The following is a 13,120-nucleotide window of genomic DNA, read 5'->3' as shown; positions in this document are numbered from 1 at the left end:
TCTATTTGAAACAAAAAGGTCAATTTATTGAATGAGACAATACGTTTTGAAGGCTCTACAAAGCAATATATACAGACAATTAAAAATACAACAAAACAGTATTTATAATGTAAATCACATTTCACATTTTAGAATAAATATTTGAACTTGAGACATCTGTAATTGCTAGCATAAAAATATCTATAAAGTACATCTATAAATATACATTTTCGACTATGGTAATTAGAATTAAAGACAGACAGCCTAAAGTAAAACTTTAAGCAAAACTTATTTTTTTCATTTTGGATAGAGAGGGTTATAACTCATCAGATTTATTTTTTGTCACCTGTGTCCTATTGCAGAGATTTCCCATAGCCAAACAGGGAGCAAGAGGAAATCCCCTCAAATTAAAGGGAGTTTCTTTGGGACTCACAGGTCACCAGAACTAGTGTCCCCATTGGAATATTTCCCCTCTATTACGGTTCTTGGGACAACCCAAAATTTGGGATTTTATTTTACTTTCACTGATAATGGTAAAGAGGAAAAATATAAAGGGTGAATCACCTTAAAAGGGTGCACAGACAGCAATAATAAAAAAAAACAAAAAAAAAAACAAAACAAAACTAACAAGCACTCTAATCCCTCTCCACTATTTCCAAAAAAAAAAATAAAAAAAAGTTTTGCTTTTAGGCTAAGTAAATTAATTCAGTGCCTCAGTACATAGTTAGGATCTGTTTCCGAGATAAAAAAGGAGTCTGGGCAGCCCGTAATGCCTGGAGGAATTCTTCTAATGGCCAGTGGAAACAAGGGGGAGGAACAAGCCTTCCTCTACGGATCAAATCACAGAGGTCACGGACCATCTTGGTGATTTCCTCACGATCTACTGAAGACCAAGGTACAAAAGAAAAAACAAGGTCATGCACAAGGACAAAACTCAGACAAAACTCATATAGTCATTAACCTTTTTTGCTGCTGCAACTATTACGTCAGTGACTGCGCTAACATGTACACGTACAGTGCCTTGCGAAAGTATTTGGCCCCCTTGAACTTTTCAACCTTTTGCCACATTTCAGGCTTCAAACAAAGATAACATTTTTATTTTTTGTGAAGAATCACCAACAAGTGGGACACAATTGTGAAGTGGAACGAAATCTATTGGATTTTTGAAACTTTTTTAACTAATAAAAAAATGAAAAGTGGGGCGTGCAAAATTATTCGGCCCCCTTGCGTTAATACTTTGTAGAGCCACCTTTTGCTGCGATTACAGTTGCAAGTCGCTTGGGGTATGTCTCTATCAGTTTTGCACATCGAGAGACTGAAATTCTTGCCCATTCTTCCTTTCCAAACAGCTCAAGCTCAGTGAGGTTGGATGGAGAGCGTTTGTGAACAGCAGTTTTCAGCTCTTTCCACAGATTCTCAATTGGATTCAGGTCTGGACTTTGACTTGGCCATTCTAACACCTGGATAAATTTATTTGTGAACCATTCCTTTGTAGATTTTGCTGTATGTTTGGGATCATTGTCTTGTTGGAAGATAAATCTCCGTCCCAGTTTCAGGTCTTTTGCAGACTCCAACAGGTTTTCATCCAGAATGGTCCTGTATTTGGCTGCATCCATCTTCCCCTCAATTTTAACCATCTTCCCTGTCCCTGCTGAAGAAAAGCAGGCCCAAACCATGATGCTGCCACCACCATGTTTGACAGTGGGGATGGTGTGTTGAGGGTGATGAGCTGTGTTGCTTTTACGCCAAACATATCGTTTTGCATTGTGGGCAAAAAGTTCGATTTTGGTTTCATCTGACCAGAGCACCTTCTTCCACATGTTTGGTGCGTCTCCCAGGTGGCTTGTGGCAAACTTTAGACGAGACTTTTTACGGATATCTTTGAGAAATGGCTTTCTTCTTGCCACTCCTCCATAAAGGCCAGATTTGTGCAGTGTACGACTGATTGTTGTCCTATGGACAGACTCTCCTACCTCAGCTATAGTTCTCTGCAGTTCATCTAGAGTGATCATGGGCCTCTTGGCTGCATCTCTGCATCAGTCTTCTCCTTGTCTGAGTTGAAAGTTTAGAGGGACGGCCAGGTCTTGGTAGATTTGCAGTGGTCTGATACTCCTTCCATTTCAAAATGATCGCTTGCACAGTGCTCTTTGGGATGTTTAAAGCTTGGGAAATCTTTTTGTATCCAAATCCGGCTTTAAACTTCTCCACAACAGTATTACGGACCTGCCTGGTGTGTTCCTTGGTCTTCATGATGCTCTCTGCACTTTCAACAGAACCCTGAGACTATCACAGAGCAGGTGCATTTATACAGAGACTTGATTACACACAGGTGGATTCTATTTATCACCATCAGTTATTTAGGACAACATTGGATCATTCAGAGATCTTCGCTAAACTTCTGGAGTGAGTTTGCTGCACGGAAAGTAAAGGGGCCGAATAATTTTGCACGCACCACTTTTCAGTTTTTTATTTGCTAAAAAAGTTTAAATTATCCAATAGATTTCGTTCCACTTCACAATTGTGTCCCACTTGTTGGTGATTCTTCACAAAAAAATTTAAATTTTATATCTAGGTTTGAAGCCTGAAATGTGGCAAAAGGTTGAAAAGTTCAAGGGGGCCGAATACTTTCGCAAGGCACTGTACTTCTTAGCTGCTGGAGCTATTGTACAAGTGATAACTTCTACATGTACATTAACCAATCGCCCAATCTCCTCCCCCCTTCCTCTACACACCTGACAATATCTCCTTTCCACCTTTACCATATATTTTGGGCTCACCTGTTCCTCCTGGCTGCCCAGGACCCCCATGGTGGGTATCAGGAAGGAGAGTTACAGAAGATCAGCAAACATCAGATCACTGATATCCCATGGATAGCATGAACCTGGGAGTGCTCAGCTCTGGGTGTTTTCAGGTTCAGGAGGTGACAAACTCCAACTGCTTTGCCCAGGGTTAGAAGCTGATTAAGCACAGTCTCTGCTTGACCAGCTTTAACAGGTCCTCTTTAAAAAAGGTGACATCAGGGGTCCCCTAACATCACACCTCACCAAGCCATCACATTTGAGGCTTATGAGCCATCTTACAATAGCAATAAATAATAAAAAAAAAAGTTTAAGAAAATGAAAGTTTATTAAAATAAAGAACGCCTAAAAATATTTTAAAGCCCCCACACTGCATACATACAAAAGCAAACACACTTGCATGATTAATCTGGGTATAGCAGCCAGTAGGTTCCAGGAATTAGTCTGCACTTGATACTATTAAAGTGGTTGTAAACCCTTACAACACACTTTGACCTACAGGTAAGCCTAGATTAAGGCTTATCTGTAGGTCCAAGAAATATCTCCTAAACCTACATGGTCTAGGAGATATTTGCCAAACGACAGGCACCACTGAGCGCGCCGCGGTCAACGGCGACATGCCGCGAGTGGCGGCTCCCGTGCGCATGCGCAGGAGTGACGTCATCGTGGCTTCGCCGAATGACAGCGGTGGAGCAGGAGACCCACCGAGAAGATGGATGCGCCGGACTACAGGGGACAGCGGTGACTTCGCTGGCTCCTGTGTCAGGTAAGTGACACATAATGGACTACTATGCGATGCATAGTAGTCCATTATGCTTTACCTTTGCAGGGAATGAAAGAGGAAGTAAACTCATCAGGGTTTACTTCCTCTTTAATAAGGAGGGTATTTAGCCCCTCTAACTTTCCGCAGTGCCTCAGCATTTTACCCTGTACACCAAACACCCTGATCCTGCTTCTGTACCCACTACCCAATCCCTTGCTGCCTTGTACCTAAAAAAGGAACAAGACAGGAAGAACAAGTCCAGGCTGTTTGGCACAAAGGGGGCAAAATGCTGAGGCACAGTGGTAAACTAGGAGGGGCTAAATACTCTCCCCAACAACCAGCATCAGATGCAGACTGCTGTTGGACACCGGAACTTACCTTTCAGGTTTTAAGACCACAGTGGCCCTAGCCCTGGTTTCCGGAAACATTTTTTTTTTTTACTTGACACAGAAGTAATCTAGAACATTGGGTTATGCTGCTACCTTTGGTAAACTAGATACTGACAATATGTAAAGATAGCTCAGTATAGCCCTCTCAGCATGCCTCCGTTTTGTAGCAAGCAGCAGTAGGAGTGAATAATAAGAAAAAACTGATGAAAGGGGTCTGTATCCCTTACTTGAGTCCATAAAAAAAAAAGATTTCACAGCAAGTCAAAAAGCTTGCTTTTTTTTGATAATTTTTAAATCAAAAAAAGTGTTAAGGTACATAGGGATATCTGACAAAAACTGCAAACGAAGGCTAGCATGCGCATGGGAACCAACTGTTTAACAGAGGGGGGCTCAACAGCCTACAGAGTTGCCTGAAGAACCATACGACCAAAGCTAGCATAAACTGAGGTCTGACTGTCCATCTGGTAACATTTAAACATGGTTTAAACCAAATACCAGGTAGCAGCCTTGCAAGTCTGAGAAACAGATGCCGGCTCTGTCAGACGTGCATGCTGAAAATCCAGTAGCTGACCCGGCTCCCGATCAGGGCTCTCAGCCAATGGGGGGGTGGGGGCTCCCCTGTCAGAACACAACAGCTCAGAGGGGGAGATCTCTATTAAAAAAAAAAAAGAAAAGAGGCCCTGGGCCTCAAAATAACTTGAACGTGTAAAGAACCCTTTTGTGCTTCACAAGGATGGCAACTCAGAAAATACACCTTGTAGAAGTGATGGCGACAAGAAAGCAAGAGAAGACCTCTTGGATAATATTCCTATGTCTTCTCACAAAAAATCCACATGATCTAAATGTCAAATCTGAAACCTCAGGAGAGTCTGATGGGGTCCAAGTACCACGTCCTTTCAGGTCCGTTTTGTACGGCAAAAATAAGGCCTGCCTGCCCTCCATCTCAATTGTGCAAACAGACGACAAAGGGGTTTTGTTTTAGAAAAGGCATAGGTCAGAATGAACTGATCCCTTATGTTCTCCCTGTGTCTGCGTGGGTTTCCTCCCACACTCCAAAGACATGCTGGTAGGTTAATTGGATGGATCCTGTCTAAATTGTCCTGTGTATGAATGCGTTAGGGACCTCAGATTGTAAGCTCCTTGAGGGCAGGGACTGATATAGATAGAGAGATAGATAGAGAGAGATATAGAGATATAGAGATAGAGAGTGATATAGAGATAGAGAGAGATATAGAGATAGAGAGAGATATAGAGATATAGAGATAGAGATAGAGAGAGATAGTTGGAGATAGAGAGAGATAGAGAGATAGTTGGAGATAGAGAGAGATAGAGAGATAGTTGGAGATAGAGAGAGAGAGATAGTTCGAGATAGAGAGAGAGAGATAGTTCGAGATAGAGAGATAGATAGATAGAGATATTCATTTATATTAAAAACTGACAGGACTATATAGTTCTCTGGAACAAAACATACTCTTCGCCAAACCTTTAAGGGCTTGGCAAATTCCCATCACAGCCGTCAGATTTACTGCCACTATAGGAGGGCTTCTAACCTTATTTGTTGCGTCTGGGATCTTAGGACCCCAACAGTCCCAGTGGATATTTATGATGGAAAAAGCTGGATTAAAAGACAAAGAGCTCCATTTGTAGGAGAATACCACCTCCATAGGGTGAAAACACCTTCTCTGGGTGACGCCATTCGGCATACATCATTCCTTGTAAGTGAGAGTGCACTGAGTAGTGTTGACTTTAGGAGAAGAAGAATCTGACAGTGGTAACTTTAGTTTGGTGCACACCACAACCCAATCCCTAGGAAGCCCACTGTAGTCTTCTGTGGCTGAGACAACCCTGGACTCCAAGATTCTTCCTAAGAGGCTTCTTTCCCAGACACTAGCTACAACTGAGGCTTAGGTAAACTTGTTATGCTTGGTGGGAATTTCTGCCTTTGATCAGTGTCTATTTAGCTGAAGGTGGCAGCATAACCCAAGAAACCTTGACAAAGAACTCCTGTGATTAAGAAAATAAAAAATGACTGGCAGCAATGGGTCCAATAATCATAAAAACAAAAAGGTGCCAAGACATTTAGGTACTTACTGTGTTGTCGGTCTCTTTTCCATTGAGTTATCCAAAAGCCACATAGCCTGATATTTTTAAATATTAGCGCACTCTGAAACAGATAATCAACAGAAAAAGTAAAATTACAGTTGTCAGCAATTTAGTAGTCTCTTTTGAGTTGCATTAATTATATAAAGGTGTTTAACAGATTAGGCATTAACCACCTCCATACTTCCACATTGTACCTAAATGTCAGGGAGTGCATGTGTATTACTGAAATGCTGCTTATAAATGGTGCTTCAGAAAACATACTTGGGGCGGGAGGGGGGGTGTATCTGGATTTTGGAAAAGCATTTGATACAGTTCCCCATAAATGTTTACTGTACAAAGGTCCGTTGGGATGGACCACAGGATGAGTACATGGATTGACAACTAGCTACAAGGGCGAGTTCAGAGGGTAGTGATAAATGGCGAGTATTCTGAATGGTCAGGGGTGGAGAGTGGAGTCCCCCAGGGTCCGTCCGTCCTATTTAATTTGTTCATAAATTACCTGGAGGATGGGGTAAACAGTTCAATCTCTGTATTTGCGGATGATACTAAGCTAAGCAGGGCAATAACTCCTCCGCAGGATGTGAAAACCTTGCAAGCAGATCTGAACAAAGTTAATGGAGTGCGCAAATACATGGCAAATGGGGTTTAATGTGGAAAAAATGTAAAATAATGCATTTGGGTGGTAAAAATTTGTAAACAAAATCTACTCACTAGGCGGAGAACCTCTGGAGCAAATCAAGGATGTAAAAGAACCAGGTCTATCATTGATGATAGGCTCAGCAATGGCATGCAATGCCAAGCTGCTGCAAACAAAGCAAACAGAACATTGGCATGCATTAAAAAGGGGATCAACTCCAGAGATAAAGCGATAATTCTCCCGCTCTACAAGACTCTGGTCCGGCCACACCTGGAACATGCTGTCCAGTTCTGGGCAGCAGTCTTCGGGAAGGATGTGCTGGAAATGGAGAAAGTACAAAGAAGGGCAACAAAACTAATAAAAGGGACTGGGAGGACATTAGTAATGATGAAAGATTATGAGCACTGAACTTATTCTCCCTGAAGAAGAGATGCATTAGAAGGGATATGATTTCAATTTACAAATACCATACTGGTGACCTTACAATAGGAATAAAACTTTTCCACAAAAGGGAGGTTTGATAAGACACATAGCCACTCATTAAAATGAGACGGAAAGAGGTTTAACCCTAAACTGCTTAGAGGGTTCTTTACTGTAAGAGCGGCAAGGATGTGGAATTCCCTTCCACAGGCGGTGGTTTCAGCAGGGAGCATCAATCGTTTTTTGAAACTATTAGATAAGCACCTAAATGACCAAAACATACAGGGATATACAATGTAATACTGACATATAATTACACACATAGGTTGGACTTGATGGACTTGTGTTTCTTTTCAACCTTGCCTACTATGTAACATAGGACAATGGGATGGTTTCTTTTTAAAGGTTGTGGCGATTTAAAGTGCCACTGGTCACCAATGAGTGTGAGGTTTATAATAAACCCTTCCCACCCATTCCTAGCATCCCTTAAACAGGAAGGACTGGCCAATCACATCACCACTGTGACTGGCTGTCACAGTGGTCACGTGATCAGAACCCAGTCCTTCCACCTCCCAATCATTAGTGGAGACTAACAGCAGTCTGACAGCTCAATCACTGTGTTAGCACACTCAGCACAGAAAGCTTTGCTCCCATGGACATACAACGGGTAAAAGAAGTTTTGAACATGTCACCATTTTACTAGGTAAATATATTTCCAAAGGTGCTACTGCCACAAAAATTTTGCCACAAGTCGGTAACAACCCATGCAATCCATACACACAGGAGAAACCAAAAAAAAAATAAGTTCAGAAATTAGTTAATAAGCGCAGATCGGGAAATCTCACTACCTGTGATTAGCGCTGTGCACCTTTAGAAATATATTTATGAAGAAAGAAGAAAGAAAACGAAGGAAGAAAGGAAAAAAATGGAAGAAAGAAAAAAAAAAAGAAAGAAGAAAGAAGAATTTGGATAAAGTGATGTATGAATGAGTAAATGTCAAACCATCAAAAGCTTGAAAAACTGAAAAATAGCCTTGTCATTAAGGGGTTATTATAGACTAGTACTCAAGCAGTTAAAGGAGAGATGGTCAAAGTACTGGATACTGGGGAGCCTCAACTGCCACTTCTAAAATTTTAAAGGAATAGCAACATAATATTCTGTATATGCAAAGCTACAGAGAATTGTCAGAGACTGCTTAACACTGCTGGGGGATGTTGTCTGTTGTGAAAATGGGGATAGATTATGAGAGACTGCTATAGATTACTGCCACTTCAGCACCCCACCAAATCAATGCTTCCACTCCTAGCTATTGGGGTCATATCACAAGTGCCAAAAAGGTATACAAGCTGAGCAACAAGGCATTAAAGAGCAAGTCCACTGGTTTGGGAGAAAAAAGGTTTCTTTTACCTCTTTGCAATGTCAGTACATCTTGCTTTCCTTATCCCCCATGAATTGAGACTGACACCACATCACTGAAACTGCCATGTTTCCTGGTTTACTTACTCTTAGCCCTTGTACACATGGTCGGAGAATCCGTCCTATCGGACCGTGTTGTCGGATAATCCGACTGTGTGTGGTATGCATCGGACTGATTCCGTTGGAATATCCGTCGGACCAAGTTTTCCAAAATATTTTCCGACCAACTGGTCCGATCGGACATATTCCAATCATGTGTAGCCTACTCCGATGGACAAGGTGCCACGCATGCTCACATTCAAATTCCAACACGGAAGCGCTCGTTCAGGTAAAACTACTGCTCGTAAGCGATATAGCACATTCGTCACGCTGCAATGTTAATTCTTTCATCAAGCGCATTCCCTTGTTCTTTACAATGCTACAAGAACGAATTTCTTTTGATGCTCATAGTCGCACACACTTCTCCCCGAACGCATTTCATTACTCTTTAACCATTTCAGCAATACAATTTTAGTTTGCGTCACATCTACACAATTTTAGATTTGGTTTATTCTTTTTTGGATGCTTTTTTATTTTTAATTCCTAAAAATCTCCTTTAAAAGACAGTTTGCTCATTTCTCCTTTTTTTGGGGTGTTTGTGTGTAAACTTACCACAACAACATGATTTTATTTTTTATCTTTGGTTTTTCTTTTTTAATCTACAGGAGGTTGTTTAGTGTTGGTACCCCTTGTTATTCATTTCACTTTGTATTTTTGAAATGTACCTGCCTGTTCACAAATAAACTGGCCTTTTGGAAGGAAAACACATTACACAAGTATTTCATCAAACAAAAAAAAAAACCTTTATTTTGTTGGCTATAAAATAAAAATAGGAACGCAGCACTGGAGAAACTTCTTACTTTGGTGCAGCCTTTGGCCCCCAGCGCAGACATGAACAAATTAGAATAGAAAAAATTGGTGGCCTGAGGAGTACATATCTCAGGGAGAGAAGTCTGGTCCCGAAGTCCTAGAGAACAGGAAATTCAGATGCCATTTCTGTCCCCAGGATGTGGATCTTCAAGAGGCTGCATCTTCTGGCAGACCAGACTGAACCCAGGCCATCACTCTCTCGTCTTCCTTGGGCACTTCCCTCCAGGCATCCTTCGAGGCTGTGGCTTGGCTCCTGTAGTTGGGGCAGGAGGAGGAGGAGAAGGAGGGCGTTGGTCGACCTCCTGGCTGCCACTTGCCACAGCCTCCCCCCGACTGAGGTCTTCCTGTGTATGAAAAGGGGACATAGTTTAAGTTTTTTGATCACACCATTTTGTGCTCCTGGCTTTTGCTAATTGAATGTTACCAAATAGAACAGACTATCATTCTGAGACCAGCATTTTTCTTTCCCGTCCCAATCATTTTTGGTGCCTACTGTCTCTTGAGATGTAAACCACTTTGAGAAATCACAACTTACTGATCAATAAGAACATCTATTTAACATCATTAAATGTAACAAGAAATATGTTCAACAATGCAATACCTGTCTCAAGCTGGGCCCCACCACATGTTGCTGCCTGGAAGGCCCAGGTTGGACATCAGAAGCCTCAGCTGGGGGTGAAGGATGCCTTGAAGGAAGACTGGAGAGTGGTGGCCTGAGTACCCCTTGGTCTACCAGAAAATGCAGCCTGTCAAAGTGAACCATCCTGGGGTAATAAACGGCATCTGTATCTCCTGCTCTCAAGGACTCCAGGTGCTTCTTTCTCTCCCCGAAATATGTAATCCGCATGGCCCCAATTTTCCTATTCAGATAGGCCATTTCTGCCGTGGGAACCATGATCCGCACCAAAGAAAGCAGTTTCTCCAGTGCTGCGTTCCTCTTTGTTCTGTCGGCATAAAACTTGTTGTGGAACTGCCACAGGCAGGGCATCTCCTTGTAGAGTTCTAGGAATAGCCCCATAAAATTTGCATTTTGGAAAGGATCCATATTGTCTGCAAGACACAACACAAGACAACCCCTCAAATACCAATAATGCCATTAAAAACCCTCCTAATATTGTCCCAACATCGGCCTAGATAGAAGCAGTCTAGTCTAGTGAAGCACCAAGTTAAAAATTTTACCTTCGTTTCCACGTTCGTCACGTCCGCGCCTCACTCTCTTCCCAGATCGTACGGACGATACACACGTGTTGCGTTTTATATACAGTGCGCATGCATGAAACTAAGCCCGCCCCTGACGTTCTTTCCAGACTATTCCCCGCCCCTTCGCTTCTGGCGCAGTAGGGAGAGCACATGGCGGAGAGAACACAGGTGCGCACTAATAATAGTTCCACTAACGAGGAGGAGGGTGAGGAAAGCCCGGAGCCTGAAACGTCCCGATCCAGGAAGACAAGATTTAAGGCCTCAAATATGTCTTTTGGAGAGATGTTGGAGATGGTGGACATATTGAACAGGACCGACTATGATGGGAAGTATGGACCTTACCCAAACCCAAATATCAGAAAGGCCAAGATCATGAATAAAGTTGTGAAGAGTCTTCATAAGAATTTTGGGGTACGCCGATCCAAGGATCAACTGAGAAAACGCTGGTCAGACCTAAAACTGAGGGAGCACGAGCAGTACCTAAGGATCACAGCCCTCACAAAGAAGGGCAACAAAAACTAGATAGGGTTTTAATTTTTGCTATTTTAAAAACAAAATGTTGTATTTATCGAAATTCCAAATTTGGAAGATGCACAGAATGTGTAAACATGCGCCATCTCCCATCAATGTACGTGTTTTGTGTAAAGTGTCTGGGTGAAGGGGTTGCAGCCCCAAAGCATGTACATTGATCCCCCATGATGGGAGATAGCACATGTTGACACACTGTGTGCATCTTCCAAATTTGGATTTTTCAGGGGTCACACCCCATGTGATGAAGGCAATATCATCCCAGTTTGTACATACTCATGTCTGATATTGTCTTCACTTTTCAAAAGTTGAACTTTGTAAGTTCCTGTGTTCCGCATTTTACGGTTTAATACATGCCTGTTTACACAAAAACAACAAGGAAACAAAATTCTGATTAAACTCTGTTTTGGATACACAAAATCTCTTGGTTTGTTGTAAAAACCTTTTCGAAACGCACATGTGAATGTGCTTGTATTAAAGAGTTTCATACTCAACAATGTGTGGCTTCCTTTTTCATTGCGCATAAAATGTATTTGTAGTCCAATTTTAGTTTGTGCTGAGAAGGAGTGTGATTTACTAAAGGCAACTCCACTTTGCACTCCAAGTGCAGTTTCAGGTGTACTTTTTCAGTGCACTTGTAGTGTACAGTGGATGTGCCTTTAGTAAAAAAACACCCACAGTGAGGTGTAAATTTGGACAATCATGCCATTTTCCTGCCATGGTGCTGAAAATGAGCACGATTTTGGTCAGTAATTCACTACATACATTAGTTACAAAAAGAAGGTGTGTGTGTAGCAGACCCACAACATAATAAGATTATCTGAAGAAGAGACTGTCCCCTCATCTCGCTCTGAACTTGGGTTTGCACTGTTGGTGAAAAAGGCACAACTTAAAAAAAACTGGCAAAGTGGGAGGCCACAGTCTGCCATTCCTGTGGCGTTGAAGGACACTGTATAGTGAAACAAGTACAAAAATTTGAGTTAAGCTTACCGGTAACGTCTTTTCCAGTAGTCTTTCAGGACAGCCACTATGAGAGATAGACTCCTCCTCTTCCTCTGGAAACACTGCGCCAGCCCATAAATTCTTACTTCCCCTGCCGGACCTCAGTTTATATCGAGATTACCTCCGACCAGCTCTGGAGACACAAGAACACATTAATAACATATTGTCAAATACCATTATCTTGCTGCTCTCTGGTCTTTTGTAAGACTCCCCCCCAATTTTCGGGTGGGTAACTAGGGCTGTCCTGAAAGACTACTGGAAAAGATGTTACAGGTAAGAGTAACTCAAATTTTCCCTAAACGTCTTTCAGGACAGCCACTATGAGAGGATAAACGAGCACTTACCAGTTAGGGTGGGACTACAGCTTGCAAAACCTTTCGCCCAAAAGCCTGCTCACCTGCCGATACCAGATCCATTCTGTAGTGTTTTACGAAAGTGGAGTAGCTGGACCATGTTGCTGCCCTGCAAATCTGTTCTGGCATTGCTCCCGCTCTTTCTGCCTGGGAGGCGGCCATAGCTCTAGTAAAGTGTGCTTTAATACCCACTGAGATTTCTTTCCCTGCAACTAAATAAGCCTGCTCGATGGCTACTCTGAGCCATCTAGCAATAGTGCGTCGGGACGCCTTACAACCTTTTCTGGCCCCGGAAAACAAAACAAATAAGGAGTCTGACCTTCTGAATGTCTTGGTCAGTTCTAAATAGTGTAGGATACATCTCCTAACATCCAAATAATTAAATTTTAGTTCCTTCTCGCCGGAGGGATTGGGACAAAAAGAGAGCAAAACTATTTCCTGGCTTCTATGAAAGCCGGATGCCACTTTCAGCAAAAAGGCCGGATCGGTCTTTAAAACTATCCGGTCCGGAAAAATAACGCAAAAAGGGAGCCCTGACTGATAAGGCCTCCATCTCACTGACCCTCCTGGCAGTTGTTACTGCTACCAGAAACACTGTCTTCAGAGTAAGTTCTCTCAGAAAA

The 13,120-nt window shown here is 42.2% G+C and overlaps 1 protein-coding gene across 4 annotated transcripts in view; it reads right to left on the bottom strand.

Moving 5' to 3' along the window:
* MECR (mitochondrial trans-2-enoyl-CoA reductase) overlaps positions 1 to 13,120 on the bottom strand; it is a 54,743-nt gene continuing 41,623 nt past the window's right edge. Inside the window, exons 9-10 of one of the 4 annotated variants that reach the window (XM_077481762.1) lie at positions 6,021 to 6,093; positions 1 to 862 (exon numbers count right to left, since the gene is read on the bottom strand). In XM_077481762.1, coding sequence (XP_077337888.1) covers positions 693 to 862; positions 6,021 to 6,093 — 243 coding nt within the window. In that variant the 3' untranslated portion in view covers positions 1 to 692. Of the gene's footprint in view, positions 871 to 6,020; positions 6,094 to 10,067; positions 10,465 to 13,120 lie in introns of those variants that run through there. The other 3 variants (XM_077481763.1, XM_077481764.1, XM_077481765.1) reach the window with 3 other exon arrangements.

This window comes from Lithobates pipiens, unplaced genomic scaffold, assembly GCF_037356315.1.
Source record: "Lithobates pipiens isolate NorthernLeopardFrog02 unplaced genomic scaffold, aLitPip1_a1.2 Scaffold_16, whole genome shotgun sequence".
NCBI classification, from domain to species: domain Eukaryota; kingdom Metazoa; phylum Chordata; class Amphibia; order Anura; family Ranidae; genus Lithobates; species Lithobates pipiens.
This window is presented reverse-complemented; position numbering and strand designations above follow the sequence as displayed.